The 19,241-nt window shown below is 40.0% G+C and overlaps 1 protein-coding gene across 1 annotated transcript in view; it reads right to left on the reverse strand.

Moving 5' to 3' along the window:
• Window positions 1–11,158: 11,158 nt before the first annotated feature.
• Window positions 11,159–19,241, reverse strand: part of CAP2 (cyclase associated actin cytoskeleton regulatory protein 2) — a 42,417-nt gene continuing 34,334 nt past the window's right edge. Inside the window, exons 9-13 of the mRNA XM_015820517.1 lie at window positions 16,616–16,785; window positions 14,809–14,932; window positions 14,354–14,436; window positions 13,813–13,953; window positions 11,159–11,367 (exon numbers count right to left, since the gene is read on the reverse strand). Of these exons, the coding sequence (XP_015676003.1) occupies window positions 11,284–11,367; window positions 13,813–13,953; window positions 14,354–14,436; window positions 14,809–14,932; window positions 16,616–16,785 (602 nt within the window). The 3' untranslated portion in view covers window positions 11,159–11,283. The remainder of the gene's footprint in view (window positions 11,368–13,812; window positions 13,954–14,353; window positions 14,437–14,808; window positions 14,933–16,615; window positions 16,786–19,241) is intronic.

The following is a 19,241-nucleotide window of genomic DNA, read 5'->3' on the forward strand; positions in this document are numbered from 1 at the left end:
AGATTCTTTGTCTCTTTAAGTGGTAATTTCATTTCATTTATTTATTCTATTTGTACATCACTGAATCAATACAGTACAGACTCTCACTCTCAGCAATCTACAACAAAAACATCTGCAATATTTCAGGCATCCGCAATAAACACAAATATGGTAAATTACTAAAAAGCTACAAGGAGAAATAATGAAAAGTAAAACAAGTCATACCCAAACTAAAAAATATTAGCAAATAAACCACTGCAAATAATCATAATGACATACATTAAAGTTCACGATAACAAACATTTCAACCGAATGATCTCCGGAAAAGTTTTATTTTTATTCGTTTCTGGAATGTTGGGAGAAATGGAAAATGAAGAAAAGAATAGTCTACAAGGGCTGAGCAACAACTGAAAAACAGCGCATCGTGACAAGCATCTTCCCGGTTTTATGAAAGAGGGCATGAACAAAAGCTTCTCCTGAGAAAATTCAGCAAGTGATGGAAAGTAGGGCTGCTCTGAGGGCAGGAGCAAGTATATCAGTACAGTTATATGCATATATGCAGTATTGTATTTCATTTTCTGTATTTAGGGTGCACTCATACTGCAATACAGTGTATAATTCATTTATTATATTCATCTATCATTCTTCACAAGCACTTTTGCCACACACTTCTAGAATGGCCCCACTAATTTTAACCGTCCAAGGTTGAATGAAATGATTTAGGTGTGCTCTTTTTGTTAATCAAAGGTCAAAGAGAGTGAATTGGCGACTAACCTGCTCTTCCAACTGAAAAGAGAGAGAAGTTTAAGAGCAATCCTGTTTTTTTAAATCCTCCTTTCCACTACATCCATAGAAAATAAACAAAAAGAGCCATTTGATTTTAGCAAGAGGCTAAAATAAGAGGATGACTGTTTCCTGTTTAACCCGGCCTTATGTCTGCAGGATTTATGCATAATCTCTTACATGGCAAGAGCAATGCTGCTGCATTATGATAATGGGACTTGTAGCATCTGTAGACCTAATACATTCTTCATTATTCTTTCCGCCCAACCTCATTGGGTTCACATTGTCTCCATGCTCATCTGGGTTTATGCACGCCAAAACTATGACATCTCAGCTACTGTACACAGTTACGTACGCGGCTACGGGGCTTGAGTTTGGCTAGTCTAAAGAAAAGAAGAAATAGGAGAGACATGACAGCAGTGTTCCAGTACCTAAGGCAAGGGTGTCAAACTCACAACGTCATGTGTTGCGACGTATCATGACTTTTTTTTACATTGCCAGCAATGGGGTGGGCGTGGTTGCGCTATGATGCATCCGGCCTGCGGGCCGGCAGTTTGACACCCCTGATCTAAGGGGCTGCCATAAGGCAGAGGGGGCCAGGTTGTTCACCAAAGCACCAAATGGAAGGATGAGAAACAACGGTTGGAAACTGATCAAAGAGAAAAGCAACCTGGAATTAAGGAGAAACTTCCTGACAGTGAGGACAATCAACCAGTGGAACAGCTTGCCTTCAGAAGTTGTGGGTGCTTCATCATTGGAGTTTTTAAAGAAGAGATTAGACATTCAACTGTCTGAGATGGTAAAGGTTCTCCTGCTTGAGCAGGGGGCTGGACTAGAAGACCTCCAAGGTCCCTTCCAGCTCTATTCTTTATTCTACTCTATTCTAATTCCATTATCTGATAAAAGTGGATCCTCGTCTGCAAAAGCTTTTGTTCTACAAAAAGTAAATGAGTCTTTTAAGATACCACAAGCTTTTTCATAAAAGAGTCACCTCATTGTGCAGTAAACACACCTCTCTCCCTTTTACAGACTTCTACTTCAGCCCTGACTAGAGAGGTAGGAAGTCACTGGTGTTTCCTGATGGGTTAAGGCTTCACACGCACTCTAGCCCAGGGCTTTTCAACCAGTGGTACGGGTACCACCTGTGGTACAGTGGCACCTGGCAGGTGGTACGCGACCATCCTAGAAAAATGGTAGCGGGGAGGGGAATAAGCTGAACCGATGGCAGCACCGCACAAGCCTGAGCGAGAGATGGATGGAGCTGCAGGGCTGTCAGGGCTGAGCGGAAGCACCAGGATCAGTGCCAGGGTCCAGCTGGAGCTCGGCGCTGATCCTGGTGCTTCTGCTGAGCCCAGAAGAAGTGCCGATTAGCTGGAATGTTGCAGCATCTCCAGGGTCTTGTGATTTACATTCAGATGCTTGGCAACTGATTCATATTTATGATGGTCACAGTGTCCTAGGGTCATGTGAAGTGACCAAAACCTGCTGCAATCACCCAGCAGATGGGGGGAATAAAAACCAAACACCCCCCACCCCACCCCCGCTGCCAATCCTCAACAGAAATGCTCACAACAATGAAAACCTCGGACAGGAGGAAGAACGCCACCAGGTGGGCAGGCAGGTGTCTTGCTCGGCTGTGGCTTGGGGGGCACTTTTTTCAGTGCCATTGTAACTTCGAACAGTCACTAAGCGAACTGTTGTAAGTCGAGGACTACCTGTACTTTATCACTTTTTTCCTTTTTTTTTTTTTTTTGGTTATCAAGTTTTTGACACCTTGCTAGGCGACTGGTGGTACTCGGATGTTGCCATATCCTAAAAGTGGTACAATGGGTGAAAAGGTTGAAAAGCCCTGCTCTAGCCAACACCGGCCAGGGTGAACAGAAATGAGCTCCAAACATCTCTCGGGAATCGAACTGCTCACCTTCGCACCATCCTCTCTCACCTTCGCACCATCCTCTCTATCCTCTCCAAAGCGTTCAACGCCTTCTGCCGAGTCTTCTCTCCCCCCCCCCCCCTTCTTCTTCTTCCTTTGGCTGAACGACTCACCTGCTGGTCGGCCAGGCTCCCGTCGGGAACCGCCGGCGGGGGCAGTGACGGTGGGAGGAGTGGGGCGCTGGGCCGGGGGCCCGTGTCGAACTGCGGGCGGCGGCCAAGCCGGGGTCGCGCGGGCCGGAGCGGAGCCGGCTTCGGGGGCAGCGGAGGGGGCCAGGAGGTGATAGCAGGGGCTGCTGCTGCTGCTGTAGAAATAGGCGCCGGGGGGCGGGGCCGAAGCCGCCGCGTTCGCGGCTCCGGCCATGAGCGCGGCCAGGCCGCTCTGCCAACTGAGGTAGCCGCAGTACGAGTCCCAGAGCCACTGGTGCACGCGCCTGGAGTATTCCCCCGCGCTGATCGCCTCCTCTTCTTCTTGGGCCCGGGAGCCGCCGCCATCATCCCTCGGCGCCTCTGCCATGGCCCGGCCCGAAAGCCTTCTCCGCCCGTGCTTGTGGCAGGACCTGCCTTCTGCACTGCGCAAGCGCGAGCCCGTCAGCAAATTGCCTCTGCTCTCGCTTGAAGGCGAGACGGGCGGCTGGAAACGGGCTCTCCTCCCCGCAGCGCGAACGTCACTGGCCGCGGGGGCAGGCGAAGGGCCTGAGCCATCTTGGCCGCTGTCTTTCCGGGCCCCGACGCTGACAGACAATCCCCCCCCCCTTCCCCACTTCCCAGCCGCTATCTGAAGGAGAAGGGCGGCGGTGGTGGTGAGGTGTTACGAGCGGTTTATTTATACTCAAGATTCTCAGTCGGGTGTGACTGATAGCAAGAGGCGGTGCAAGTTGTCGACCCAGACGGCGGGCGGGCGGGCGGGCGGGGTGGGTGGGTGGAGGGCGCGGTGTGTGTGAATGACTCTCTTGACCGCCGCCGTGACGAAATCCTCGCTCGGATGAGCGGGCACAATTCTTGGGCGGGCCTTTTACGTAACGTTGCGTTCGGTCGGTTGCAACAGTTCTTTTCGGACGTGCGTATAACCTGGACTAGAGTTGGCATCGTTGCTAGCAACTGTTCTGGTAAAAATTAGGGGTCTCCAAAAACATACTGGTTGGAGAATTCTGGGAGTTGAAGTCTTGTAATAATAATAATAATAATAATAATAATAATAATAATAATAATAATAATAATAATAATAATAATAATAATAAAGTTGGAAGGGACCTCGGAGGTCATCTAGTCCAACCTCCTGCTCAGGCAGGAACCCCTATACCATTTCGGACAAATGGCTGCCCAGTTTCTTCTTAAAAACTTCCAGTGTCAGATTTTTATCATTTAGTTTCTGAGTAGACATATTGTTTTTACTTATTGCTTTATTAGAGTTAAAGTATGTATATATTGATTGTATTATGTTTGTTTAGTTAAATTGTAATTTAGATATGGAATGGGATGTTTTAGTCCTGTATTTGGTTCCAGGAAGTCCAGGGGGGGTAGGGGATTAGGGGAGTTATAAAAATTGATGTATTTACATGTTATAGTTAGACAATAATTGTACAAGAGGAGATGCTCGGCTGGTATCCCAAATTGCACTCGATGAGGTGGTTAGGAAGGGGATGGGATGTAGGTAGGTGGCAAGGAGGAAGGTGGAGAGGTTGAGGGTTTGAGGGAGGAAGGACAGGAAAGTGGATGAGGGTGGAGGCAAGGCGGGGACTGCCGAGCGTTTCCAAAAATGTATTGATTTGGATTATTTTTTTTACTGTTTGTGTATGTAAATGCATCATATTTGTATTTGTTGTTTAATTATAAAAATTAATAAAAAATTTATTAAAAAAAAAAACTTCCAGTGTTGGCGCATTCACCGCTTCTGGAGGCAGGTTGTTCCACTGGTGAATTGTTCTAACTGTCAGGAAGTTTCTCCTTAGTTCTAGGTTGCTTCTCTCCTTGATTAGTTTCCACCCGTTGCTTCTTGTCCTGCCTTCAGGCGCTTTGGAGAATAGCTTGACTCCCTCTTCTTTGTGGCAGCCCCTGAGATATTGGAACACTGCTATCAAGTCCCCCCTCGTCCTTCTCTTCTAAACTAGACATACCCAATTCCAGCAACCGTTCCTTATATGTTTTAGCCTCCAGGAAGTTTAGTGACCGATCAGTTACAATAGCTCTGAAAAATGTGACTTATGACTGTTTTTCTACAGCTATGACCTTTGCAGCATCCCTGCGATTATGTGATCAAAATTCAGATACTTGGCGACTGGTTCATATTTATGACTACTGCTGTGTCCAAAGGTCATGTGGACACCTTTTGTGACCTTCTGACAAGCAAAATCAATGGGAAAGTCAGATTCACTTAACAACTGGGTTACTGACTTATCAAGTGCAGTGATTCACTTAACAACTGTGGCAAGAAAGGTTGTAAAATGTGTTAAAACTCATTTAGCAAACATCTCACTTAACAACAGAAATTTGGGGGTCAATTGTGGTCGTCGATCAAGGACTACCTGTAGTTTGGAGACCCCCATTGCAAAATAAGGATGTCAGTTATAAAAGCCGGCAGAGAAGCAGGAACCGAGAGCCAAACAGGATTCCGGGCACACATGTGGCCTCTGCCAGGAGTCCAGAAGCAGCTGCTGGGCAGCGGTTGTGTGAGCCTCAGAAATTGTGTTTTAGAGCTGAATCCGCACTGGATTATCTAATGAACTAGTGAGGTTTCAGGCTGTCATATGTTTTACATCCCAGCACCAGGAAAAGTAGTTGTGGGACAGCAAAAAACCCAATTGAAAATCTTTTTTAACGCATGCGCGGGTGCGCATGCACACACACACACACACACACAGCTCTCTCTGTCACCAGCTTTTTTTCTAACGATCAGGCTGTCCATCTCACCTAGGTGACACTGAGAGTCGTATAGTTAACAGTTAAAGAATTAGCTTGTTTCTTGTGGACTATTTGAAATTTTAAGTTCAAATGAATTTTCAGGGGATAGACATGTCACAGTTTAGCAAGTAACCTTTTTGTAATTTAGCATATATTTTAATACAGGACTAGTACAGTTTTTTGGATAGCATTCCTCTCTTAACCAGAGGTAGTTTAGAAATTATTTCCATTTCAGTATCTTTCTGCCACCTGCTGGCTACCTAATGTTAGTGGCTTTGCTCACACTTTATTCTAAATTTAATTTTCACATAAGGTGGTGTATAAACAGGCTCATAAATCAGTACTGAGAAATAAAAGGCAGGTATATTTGCTTTTTTATATCCCTTTCAAAGATGTGGATGTATTTATACTATACTTTGTGATTTCAAGAGCAATTGGAAAACCCTTACACACAAACTGGTTTGGTACAAAAATTTAAATTGTCTTGGATATGTATTGTCTAAGAACTATTTTCACAACTTTGCTGTTTCAACATCACCTCCACATTGTTGTCCAGTTCAGTTCTGTATACTTCATCTGATGATATCCATATATATAAAAAAGGCAAAGGGTGCCCTACCCAGTTGTGTCTGACTCTAGGGCAGGGCTTTTCAACCTTTTCACCCATTGTACCACTTTTAGGATATGGCAATATCCGAGTACCACCAGTCGCCTAGTGTCAAAAACTTGGTGACCCCCCAAAAAAGGAAAAAAATGATAAAGTACAGGTAGTCCTCGACTTACAACAGTTCGCTTAGTGACTGTTCGAAGTTACGATGGCACTGAAAAAGTCCCAAGGCACAGCCAAGCAAGACACCTGCCTGCCCACCTGGTGGCGTTCTTCCTCCTGTCCGAGGTTTTCATTGTTGTGAGCATTTCTGTTGAGGATTGGCAGCGGGGGTGGGGTGGGGGGTGTTTGGTTTTTATTCCCCGTCTGCTGGGTGGTTGCAGCAGGTTTTGGTTACTTCACATGACCCTGGGACACTGTGACCGTCATAAATATGAATCAGTTGCCAAGCATCTGAATGTAAATCACAAGACCCTGGAGATGCTGCAACATTCCAGCTGATCAACGCTTCTTCTGGGCTCAGCAGAAGCGCCAGGATCAGCGCCGAGCTCCAGCTGGAGCCTGGCGCTGATCCTGGCGCTTCCACTGAGCCCTGACAGTCCTGGAGCTCCAACCATCTCTTGCTCAGGCTTGTGTGGTGCTGCCACCGGTTCAGTTCATTCTCCTCCCCCTCCCACTTTTCTAGGATCGTCGCGTACTACCTGCCAGGTCCCAATGTACCACAGGTGGTACCCGTACCATTGGTTGAAAAGCCCTGCTCTAGGGCATGGTGCTCACCTTTACTTCTTGGCTGAGGGAGCCTGCATTGATCAAAGACATTTTTGAGTTCATGTGGCCAGCATGCCTATACGCCAAGGGCACACAGAATGCTGTTACTTTCCCACTGAAGTATCTATTAAGCTACTCACAAATGTCTTCGGTCAAACTAATACAAACTAATAAAAGAAAAAAACAGAAGAGGAAAAGATAAGTGCAGAAAGAAGAAAAAAGGAAGCTTCAGATTTCCTTTGCAGCAAATCCAAGTATGATTACAAATTAATTGTTTATGATTATAAAAAGAAAGTTCGCCCTTTTTCTATTATCCAGCTTTTTTCTAATTATTGAAACCCAAAATCCTAAGTACATTTTCCCCATTTTATGTAAAAAATCTATAAAGGTTTTCCAGTCAACCAAAAATGTAGACAGTTTTTTTCTTTAAGCAAAACTTGGATAATTGTAGTGAGAGACTGTTCCTGTTCCAATTAGACTGCTCCAATCTAATTGGTCACTGGTTATACTTTTTAAGTATTGTCCTTGCTGTATCCTTCCTGAATGTAAAAACAATACAATTCCTTGTTTCTTGTGTCCTGAGTAGTAAATACATGGTATCATCTGCTAACAATGGCCAGTCCTAGTATATTCCAATTCCCTGTTGCCTAAGATGTCAAAAATGGAGTAGATTCATTTCATCTTTCACTCTGTTTCACTCTCCCATATTCTCACAGAAATTCTATCTTTGCAATTTTCCATTTTTTTACCTGCATAGCAGCATCAGCAATCAGATGTTCTGGAGGTTTTACTCTTAATTACCATTGATACTTTGAAAGATCCTCGGCTTTTCTTCAGTAGCATATTGAGGGGTTTCCAACTTTAGCTGATCACCAGCGTTGTATCATCCATCACTTTACTGGTAGTCCGGTGAGTTGCGACAGCAATTGAGACTGGAATTTCCATCATAAAATGCAACCGCTTCATTTAGCTTTGGCAATCCCTGCAGCCATAGTTGTCATCATTAACTGAATCTCCACAGTGGTTAGGCAAGGCAACTTTCTGCCAGCATCAAACAACCAAGTGGGGAAGCTGGCAGAAAGTTGCAAGTACCCAGCCCGCAGGCAGGTAAGCAGTTCCAGCCGAGAGGAGGAGGGAGCAGTATGGGTGTGTGTGTGTAAACTGGGTGGTGCAAACGTGCAGGTTGGGTTGGGAGCACAAGAGACGTAGGCAAGAAGGGTCAACAATGGTGTGGGGTGGGTCAAAGAGATTCAATAATGGTGTGTGGTGGATCCACACCGTGGCTGTGCAGGGGTATATGAATAGCTAGCATGGCATGAGCACAGAGTAGCTGGGAAGGTGTGCATGTGAGACTTAGCCCAGCAACTTAGGATCTTCCCTCCTGGCTTCCTCACTGACTTTTAGGGGAAGCTGGCAAGAAAGGTTGCAAATGGTGATCATAGGACACTGCAACTGGTTATAAATGCTACTTGCCAATTGTCCAGATCACAATCACATGACTGGGTGGGTGCTGGGACAGCCCGAACTCTGAAGACTGGTTGTAACCATTTGTTCAGTGCTGTCATAACTTCAAATGATTGCTGAACAAATGGTTGAGGACTAGCTGTATATTATCTATTTGTATGGCTTTCTCGGTTAAATAACAAGTGATTCACTGTACTTTCTCTTACACAGTATGAAATGCTTTTGCCATTGTCACTAGAGTCATCCACCTCTAGAATTTTCCTACATCACTGCTGCCCAATACAGATATTTGCCTGCTTTATCTGGGCAGCTGGGACAACTTTAGTGATCTGGAACTTGCTAGGATTATATATAGTTGTGTTCTTCACTCACACCCTCCAGAAATACCATGATGAGGCAATATAGCAGGACTAGAGCAGGAAGCTGGACATAAATAAAACAGTGGACTAAAAAATCTTTAAAATGTTTTTAGACTAGCACCTCAAACTATTTGCCACTTCTGATAGCTTTTCCATGACCCATGTTGTTCTGTGCATCGTGATTTTTTTCATGTTCTAATACCCATATTATAGAAATATTTTTACAAAACATGAAAACATAACAGAACTAAACATAGGGGAAACTAAATGTATTCATTTCCGTTTGAGTGCTGTGTGTGGTCTTTCCTACATATTAATGTGGATATGACAATGTTTTCCTATATGTTGCTGAATAGCTGGCTTAACATAGTGTAATAAAACGTATGTTCTACAGTGTAAAGAAACTGCAATTTTATGTTTATTCATGCCAGACGTTTACAACTGAAATTGGCATGTACTAAACTCACAACATTATACATATTGATTAAACAAATACCAAAAATTTATTTACTGTAACACTAAATAGATATTGCACTTAAAAATGTTGGTTGCAATAGTTACAATATAGGTCCTGCTGTAGTTTTGTAAGCCTATTACTATTTTGCTATTTGCAAAAATTTGCTATTAAGTAACCAATGATACATACAGTAGCAGAGTTAAGTACTGTGCACAGAAATCATACATGTCACATCAGTGTTAAAAATTAACAATGTAGATTTAGAAATCAAGCTTATATCCCTAAAAATACAATTTCTTCAGTTTGAGTTCAGAAGTTATGGAGAAAAAGACTCTTCAAAGATTTGCATGCAAATTTTACCATTAGAAATAAAAACAGATCTACAACTCCACCTACTTCTTTGAACAAAAGTAAATCACTAATACTTTTTTTTAAACTAGAAGCTGCTGAATTTGAATTTATATTTATTTATTGCAGAATCCCTTGCTTTCAAAGGTTGTTTTATAAATTTGCTATTATTTACTGAAAGGTCTCGTGGCAGGAGATAGTCACATGAAATTCAGCAAAGATTAATATTACATTTTGGAATAACAATCCTAAAATTTTGAAAGAAAACTCTAACAGTTTCTGGAGATGGGACCCCGAGGTAAGCTGAAATATAAGTGATCAAAGTTAAAAGTTCAGCAAACAGGTCAATAGCTTTTTAAGCAGTGGTTACAAACAATAAATAAAACTACTGGCAAAAGAAAGCAAAAATAGTACCAATAGTAATAAGACTCCTTGGGTGCAATCCCAAAACATCTGGAACACCTCTTGAACACCATCAGCATTGACAAAATCACTTATCAGTCAATTATAAAAAAGCAGCTTTACTTGAAACAGTTACCTCCTGCGACGATACCTCTAACATCATCAAACAGTATCTGTTTATCCCAGGTCCTTGGGAAGAATTCTGTAAGTGTATAAAAATGCTAAATCTAACTGAAACAACTGGCTGACTTTGTGACCAGCCATAATAATAATAAATAGCCAAGAAGAGAGAAGTGGAACATTTGATATCACTAGACTTTGGGTATTTATTTTAAAGTGGAGATCAGTGTGAACTGCATGTGATAGAGCCCTTGCAGGTGCTCCACTGTCAGCCTCCAGAATGCTAAAAAATAGGAGATAGATACTAGAAGAATATAACTGAAATATAATTAAAACATCTGGCTTGCTTTCTTTTCCATTAGCAAATATTCTCCACAGAGTTGGTACTTCTAAAAAACATTAAAAACTACAGATTTCTTGAGATCCAGCTATATATAGTACATGATCTCAATTCCATGAAGTAAAATATTTTAACATATTATTTGTTATTGGTTTTTTGCCCGCCAATCATTAAAAGGAATGCACTGAAATATTACAAAATATAACATGCATGATGAATTAATTTGGCTTACTGTATGAAACAGCCATTGGCTTAACGCTCGCATCTTTATACATTCATGTGATACCGTGAGTAGAAAATGTCAGGTACTTACAAAAAGTGTACAGATTGAATAGAATGATTTCCTGGCATGTGTAATCACTGCAGAATGCCATGTTTTCTTGAAATATAATTATGCATTTCATTATATATATATATATATATCTTTTCCTCCAATGATTACCTCCATGCGGAAAAAATACTGTATGTAAAGCAACTGATTTTAGGCCACAGAATAGCTTCTTAAAGATCTATTAACTGCAATAATAAACTATTGGCATTGACAGCAAATGCAGTAATGTCAAGAAATCACACGCCTAATGACATCATGCCAATGCTTCAATAATATATTTGCATCCTACCTTCTGACATAAGCAGATGGTTTGTAGTATTTGCATGATAATGTCATCTGCATGTGTAATCATTTGCCCCAAATGCCCCCCCCCCCGTTGGAGACACCCATGGTGCAAACTAGTGCTACTTTTTTGTTCTTCGTGCTGTTACTTTCTTCTGGCAGACTTTCCTTGGAAAGCGTGGTCAGCAGTTTCTGTGTGGCCTGTGGAAACTAACCCACAATTTCTGTAGGGTCAGTAACCAATTTGGATCCATCCCATGATGTCTTAAACTGTTCAGGAACAGGGAATTCTTTCTGTAAGGAGGCAAGATGGACAATATCAGGATGGAAAAACTTATTTTACCATATTGGATATGAGGGCGATCTGGCTGCAACATCTGTCACCCCATTGATCGCCAGGGTTGATTCGGCTGATCTGGCTGGATAGGCAGGCGCCCCCTTCCTCCCTCACTGCTCCATGTGCGTCCCTCCCAAAGCTGCGCGATTGGTAGAAGAAGAAGACCGTCCCAGATAAAAGGGGTGTACCATATCTGTGGCAGCAAGCTAGTTTAAGAGGCCTAGATGGATTATATGACATACACAGCTCTTCAACATTGGATACACAATGTAGTTATTTATACTGTTAGTTTTATGCTACTTCCATCTAGCAAATGCAGGCAGCTTACACATCCCATAATAAAAGATTGCTGTCACATTATGTAACAACAATAGCAACAATACAAATTCAATTTCAACATTTTAATACACATCCTAAAATAAGCATACCCACAATTTTCAACTCCTCAATTCTAAAGGGCCCTGCAGAACAACCAGTTTTTTTTCTCTAATTTCTAGTATAGTAAAGGGGAGAGAGCTGCTCTCATTTCCAGAAATAAGCTGTTCCACAAGATGGGACTTCAAACAGAGAGCTGCCCCCAAAAGTGTTTTACATTGAGGTGATTACTTCACTATGCTATGATCAATCACGTATAATACACAGAATATATTACTAAATACATCGGCTTCAGAGATACTGGCTCAAAAAATGTATAGTTTCTTTACACTTTATGTACCACTTTCTAATGGTTACCTCTTGATTTTGTAAGAATTTCACTTCTGTATGCTGCTGCACATGAATAAGGTTGACCACCATGGTCCAGAACTGCTCAGTTTATCATTTCTTTGTCTTTTGTCATCTACATTATGCAATGTTTTAACATTTCTGCAGATGTTTCCATCCCCTTAAATTCTCTGCATTTATGAGACATGACAGTCAATTTGGGAATTCCATATATACTTTGCTCTGGATACATATTTCTGCACAGTGCAATCATAAAAATCATCACTGTTTGAATGTGCAAATGCATAAAACAGGGTACACTGATTTAAAAAAAGGTTGCTGGGATAAGTTCTATGTATATTGCTCAATACAGCAGTTGAAAAAGAAGTGGGTCCCTCATGTATCCAGCATGTGCAGGTAGTGCTTTGTCTAATTTCACAGCAAGAACGTAGGAGAAAAAAAAACTATGTCACACAACATCCAACCTGATGGATTCAGGACATTCACTAGAGGGCAACAACCCTCCTTTCTAGCAACTAATGCACATTGATTTTGAAAGAGGTAAATAACCATCAAGACATAACTGTAAATCTCCTATTTGGTTCTCTAGAAGCCCTGTTAGGGTCTTCCAGTAGTTGCAAAGCGATCAGGGAAGCTAGCAGTTTTTCTTCTTCCTCCTTTTAGAAGAGTGAAAAATAGCAAAAAAAACCCAATTCTACCATAGCATAATGAATAACCACCCACCCCAATTTATGTCTCTTTCCCATCTCTCCCTTGTGAATACACAGGGATGAAAACCAAAATAACTACAGTAAGAGGTACTGGACTTTCTTGACCGTAGTTTCTGTCACACAAGGCTGAGGAATGAATTAGCCATCGCCGTCCAATAGTTGTTTAGTAAGCAGCACTGATTGAATCAATTATTTTGTCGCCCAACAAATCCAAGATCCTGTGGAGCGAAATAATTTGTCTACATTCCTTGACTTAAACACTTAGCCAACGTTTGTATACGTTAACTGCTTTCTCTGTCGAACAGTTAAGCATATCATATATAAATCACTCTGTCATGCAAACTTAACAGGATTAGAAGAGTTAAATCCCATATTAAAGACTTTTAGGGAAATGCTTCATTTTATTTATTTACCAAATATGCATGCTGCCAATTTCATTTTGACTCATGACTGCTTAGAGCACTGAAAATGTCCATGGTATATATAGTGGTGTAAAATAATAAAATATCCATCATAAACATAAACATTAACACATCCACAGCAAATTTGGTCTAGTAAAAAGAGTTTGATCTTGTGGTCAAGGTATCAGCCTAGAAACCAGAAGACTCTGAGTTCTGCGTTAGGCATGAAAGCTGACTGGATGATTTTGGGAAAATAAGAGGAGGAAGAAGTATTAAGTATGTTTGCCATCTTGAGTTATTTATAAAAATAATAAAAAAGATAAAAAAATCTAAACAACAACAACAACAACACAAAAGCTTTTTGAAGGTAAAACTGTCCACATTCCTATGTAACACAAGATGGTCTATTTGCTACAAAAAACACTATTTGTGGTCATACAAACCAAATTTCTAAGGACTATACTTGCTGTTCCAAAAATCTTTTTCAAGACAAAATAAATATCAGTGATACACTAAGGATTCAGCGTATGCTTCAGTGTTTTGTATCAGACCAAAATGTGGTACTTACATAATCGCCATCCAGTGGTATCAGGATGTTTGTTTCAGATGACTTAGCACTCACAATCTCACAATCTAATGATTCCTCACTGAGGTATATATGACAGCCTTCAGTTTTGTTCACTGAAATGGTTGGCACTTTCCCAAGTACCTAAGATCGTAAAATCAGAAATCAAAACTAAATAAATCATTTATCTCCCCAAGAGGCTATTCCCTAACTCTGAAGCTCATACTGGCCTGTGTGTAATTATTTTAATCTGCCTCAGAAGAGAAAAAACAGGACATTCTGTAACATGAGAGAAATTCTTTGAACTATGGGATACCAATAATTAAAAGCAATGTTTTTAATAAGGCAGTGATTGATTGCAGTCAGTCCAAGCTCAGTTAATGTGGGGGACTCTTTCCCTTTATCCAGTTTCCTTAATTTATCTCTGCCACTCAAAATACCAATTTCATAAAGATGGGTAGATAGATCTTCTTACAACTGACTAGTGCTTTTTTCTGTTTTGGATTTGTTTTCCCATACTAGTGTTATATGAGGATGGATTTACCTGTATCTGAATGTCCTTGGAATTTATTACTTCAACAATACCAACAACATTGTCAAATACAAGGCCAAACTTTTTACAGTTGTCTGAAAAAGAAAAGAAAAGAGTCATATAGAGAGTTTATACAGTTATATTGTTTTTCATATGAGAAGGCATTTATTTGCCACCTCTTGCAAATATCTGTGAATAGTTTTATTTATATGGTTATCCCTATAGATGTCAACAAAACTATATTAAAACCTTATATTCAGCTATAAACCCCTTTGCAGAATTGAGCAGTGTTACACTATGCTTGTTTATTTGGAAGAATAAACGAATGCTTGCCCAGAACACTGTAATGGACAGTGCATTCCTAAACATCTTTATTTTGAATTAAGGTCTGCTGTGCACCATAAGATTTGCTCAAGATAAATATGCACAATATTTCAGCTTTAGTCTTGTTCTAGAAGTGAACTTACCAATTGTAATGGAATTAACTTTTCCTTTTATCTGTAACGTAGATTTACTGCATTTGAAGATGTAAGCTACTTGCTTGAGTTCAGCATCTGAAATTAAGAGGTCATTCTTGTCCACCTGGTACTCCTGCATTATTTAAAAAAAAGTTTAATTGATCTTATATTAGCTGTTAGCGCTAATGAGAAAGTAGTATTTGCATTTTCCTCTCAATCTCTACTGTTTAAAGAGAGACTAAAGGCAGGTGGGGTAGAAGGGAAAACATAACTTGCAATTACATTCTACAGTTGTTTTATTTATTTCCCAATTTAGCAGTAAATATTGTTAGGACATAACACTATGTTTGAGACATTTTGGTATAGTCGTTAGGGTGCTGGTCTAGAAACCAGGAGACTGTGAATTCTAGTCCCACCATTGATATGAAAGTCGCTGGGTGACTTTGGGCCAGATGTTTTCTATCAGCCCAACCCACCTCACAGGATTGTTGTGGGGGAAAAGGAGGCAGGAGTATTAGGAATGTTTACTGCCTTGAGTTACTGTACATATAAAGAGGTGAAATGAAAAAAATATAACAGCAATACATAACCTGTATTAAAAAAGAAATATGGTTCAAAATGGAAATCATACAAGTTAAATATCTGTATGTAAAATAGAACATAGAAGAATGAATCAATTACCTATTTGCTTCATATCCTCCCTGCAACATACATACTACAGATCTCACAATACCTCCAGGACACAGTTAAAATTTGGCAGCAAAATCTCAGTTCAGTAATAGGTTTCCACTCTACGGTTGCTATCACTTTCAAATAGGCTAATGACCAACCTTAACCCTTAGCAGTCCTTGAGAGCAAAATAACTAAATTATAGTGTTTGTCATTTTTTTTAGTGAGCATTCTATCGTGAACATTTGGCCTTAGGTGAGGAAACAACTTATATTGGAAATGAAATTTAGTCAAGAATAAGTTAATGCCATCACTTTTTCCCTTAACGATATAAGCAAACATTGAATTTTGGGCTGAATTTCCTAAATCCAGCATCATTCTTTTCTTCTCCTTTTTGTAAATTTCTTAAGATAAGAAATAGGACCCTGCTCTTCAAGAGAATTTGGAAATTACAGTAGTTGAGAAATACAGCATCGCGCTCGTGTTTTGGTAACCCATAAAAGCCAAGAAGATTTGAGTACCAGTATTTACAGGGCTCCCTCCCACCAGATGAGATCAATTCTGTAGGCTTATCCTGAGGGAAGCCGATGAAGGTCTCAGCCTTCATCAGAGAAAAGACTAGGATCTCCGGACATGACTATAATATTATTATCATAGGATTGATAAGGAAGAATAGAATGAGTTGTAACTATTCATTGTTTTTTCCTTTATTAGCAAATGTAAAAGGAATCATCTCATTCTTCATTCAGCCAGAATGCAATCTGTATAAATATAGAAATGTCTTATTTCTTACCTGGTAAAAATTTAATCAAAGTCTCACAATAAATATAAAGTAGATTTACTATATGATTGGCACACTTTCCAATCTAAATTACAGCCCTGCTATTTCTTGGTGATTGCTCATCCAAGTATTAACCAGTCCTAGCCCTGCTTAGCTTCTCAGCCCAGACAAGGCTAGTTAGATGTTGCCACCTGCTGAATCCAAAATATGTTTCAATTGCTTATTTAAAATTCTTAGGACATAAAACTGTTAACCCTATTGCAAAAAATTCAAGCAAACAATTCTTAGGTAACAATTCAATGGACAAGTCACTTACAATCAATTGTAAGATAATTTCCAGGTTACCTAAAAGTGAGTTGAACTTACCACTCTCCATTTCTTGCCTTCAAGTTCTAACACAGGAGAGTAACTCTTTTGAGGAGGTGTTTTGGGAGACTCAGAAGTATAGGTTTTGGTAGGAGATTGAATCGGTACTCCTTGAGCACGCAGACCGGGATTTTTATGGGTCTTCTGGTCATCAGAGACATGTCGAAGCCCTACAAAAAATCATAAGCAGTAGTTTAATTTTTTAAAGTTTTTTTTTACTTATAAGCTTTGCTTTGTGAATATATGATAAGCAAAGTATTATTCATGTACTGTATGAGATAAATTAGCATATATTTGAATCCATCTATCTGTAGAAAATTCATTTGATTTTATTATCAAATTTAAAAATATGGCAGAGCTTAAGGTATCTCAGAAAGTAAGGAGTAACCTTAAGCAACAGTCTCCTGGGATAATTCATGGTGCAAGAGGTACTCTCAGCCTTTAAATGTTAGTTTTTAGTTGATAGCAATATGTTTCGCTGATATGAAGGCAAAGCATATGTCTGAACCAAAATCATGAGACCGGCTCTCCAGATGTTTTCATCTCCCAGCACCTTCATGTTATTGCCCAAAACTGTTGGAAGATGCTAACAACTGGAGGACCATAGCTTCTTTGTCCCAACCTGAGGTATTTATTTTTCAGTGCTCTTATTGACCTGACTGTCCTCTACATCATAGCCAATTTATTTATTTATTTTTTAAAAATTATATAGCTGCCCAACTTTTAATCAACTCTGGGCAGGTCCCAATTAATACTCTTATTTATCTGACTTTTCTCAAGCACAAATGTGGACATTTACATCTCCGTAAATCCCAAGTATAGGCAGTATGTGATGTACAACTGAACCCATGTCCAAACAACCATAAATGTGGTTGTAGTAATTAAAATAGGACAATAAATTCAAAATGGGCTTGCAATATGCCCCAGAAATAAAACAGGAATGTAGACATCTAAGGGAAAAATGGTGAACTGGAGAAGGCTCAGTTAAAAGTGGAGAATAAAAAACCGGCAGAATAAAGAACCAGTGAGTAGATCAGCTATTCGTAATTCCTCTCTGGACAAGGAAAGGACTTGAGATTGCCCACAAGTGCTCCAAACACTTGTTCTTTATGAGCAGGTTGCGAGACAGCAGTCCCAGTCTTAAACTCTGGGAGACAAGGGAGCAACAGTGCCTTTAAGGGTACTGAGTTCACATGCTTCTTTTTCTAATCCCTTTCAGAAATTGTTTATTAACTGCTTTTCAGCTATTAGGTATGCTCGATTTAACAAGTTTGAAAACACCAAGTGAGTTTCCTCCAACCCTTAGTGATTTTTTTTTAAAAAATACAACATAATACAATTGTATTAAATAAAATACAGTAGAAAACCAAATACAGTTTGGATTTCAATTTTTTTTTCTTTTGAAATAAACAGCAAAGGGGTGATTAGAACTTTGATTTTGGCATTCCATGCTCCACTAACAACCTGTGCTCCACAAACCAACCTACACATTTGCTTAATGACTGCTACATGGAGAGCAGGGATTGTGGTTATTAAATGAGACAATCACATATGCACCTTGCTTAATGAGTATAACCCTCAACATTAATTTCTGGTCCTTTGTTCAAGAATATGTCGAATGTTAAAAAAATGTTAAAAATATTTTATTCCAGTAAGTCAAATTTAATTGTTCTTATCCTTTAGTTATAATCTTTAGTTCCTTCTATTTCCTCTAGTGTTCAACCTTCTAATTCCATCCTATCATTTTTTTTAAAAAAAAGAATTCAAAACAAAAGCATTTTCCCATGGGAAGGATTCTTATAATTAATTTCAAAGTCCATTTCAAATCCAGCTGGAACCTTAGTCTGTTTGTAACTTTCCAAAATCAATACTCTAAACACCTTTTTGCTGTTTATTCCAAAAAACCATTTTTCTTAAACTCATACTTAAAACTTCTTTTATCAAGGAGAAGGAGACTCACTCAGTGGATGTAATAAAACATTACTGTTCCAAAAGTTCTTAATATCTGGTAAGCAGTAAAAAATAATAAATCAAAAAGTGATTAAGAAATGAGGTTTGGTTGAGCTCTGTGTCCACACAGGCTATATCAGACTGTGAGCTTAGATGGATTCCCTTGACTCCCAGCTGCTCGCATAAGCCAGCTGCTAAAACTTGGGTTCCTGAGGTCTACTCCACAAGAAGGAGCTGTCTGGAGTACATATGGGCAATCTCACAATCTCAAATTTCCCTGGAAGGTTTCGCCGGCCATGATCCAGCATCTGGCTGCCCATCTCCATCATAAATGCCGTCCCCGCTCCTTCAGGGATGTCCAGCTCACCATATCTTCACCAGAAGCGTCTGCGGTGTCAGATTTCCAAGTTAAGCATTTTTAGCATAGAGGTGTTTGCATCCGTAGAAAGCGAGGGCTTTTAACTTTTATAAGAAAATGTTATTAATAGCTCAATGTTGGAAAACGGATCGTTTGCCTACTATAGAGGATTGGGCATTTAAAGTTTCAAATTTAGCAGAAATGGCTAAGATTTCAGCCTATGTGAAGGATTATTCACAAGAAAGATATATACTGGTTTGGAGAAGATGGATAGATTATATAGAAAAGAAATATGGAACTAAAAAGTTTCATTTGGTT

Source organism: Protobothrops mucrosquamatus, unplaced genomic scaffold (genome assembly GCF_001527695.2).
Source record: "Protobothrops mucrosquamatus isolate PMUCROS unplaced genomic scaffold, P.Mucros_1.0 scaffold1135, whole genome shotgun sequence".
In the NCBI taxonomy this organism is placed as follows: Eukaryota; Metazoa; Chordata; class Lepidosauria; order Squamata; family Viperidae; genus Protobothrops; species Protobothrops mucrosquamatus.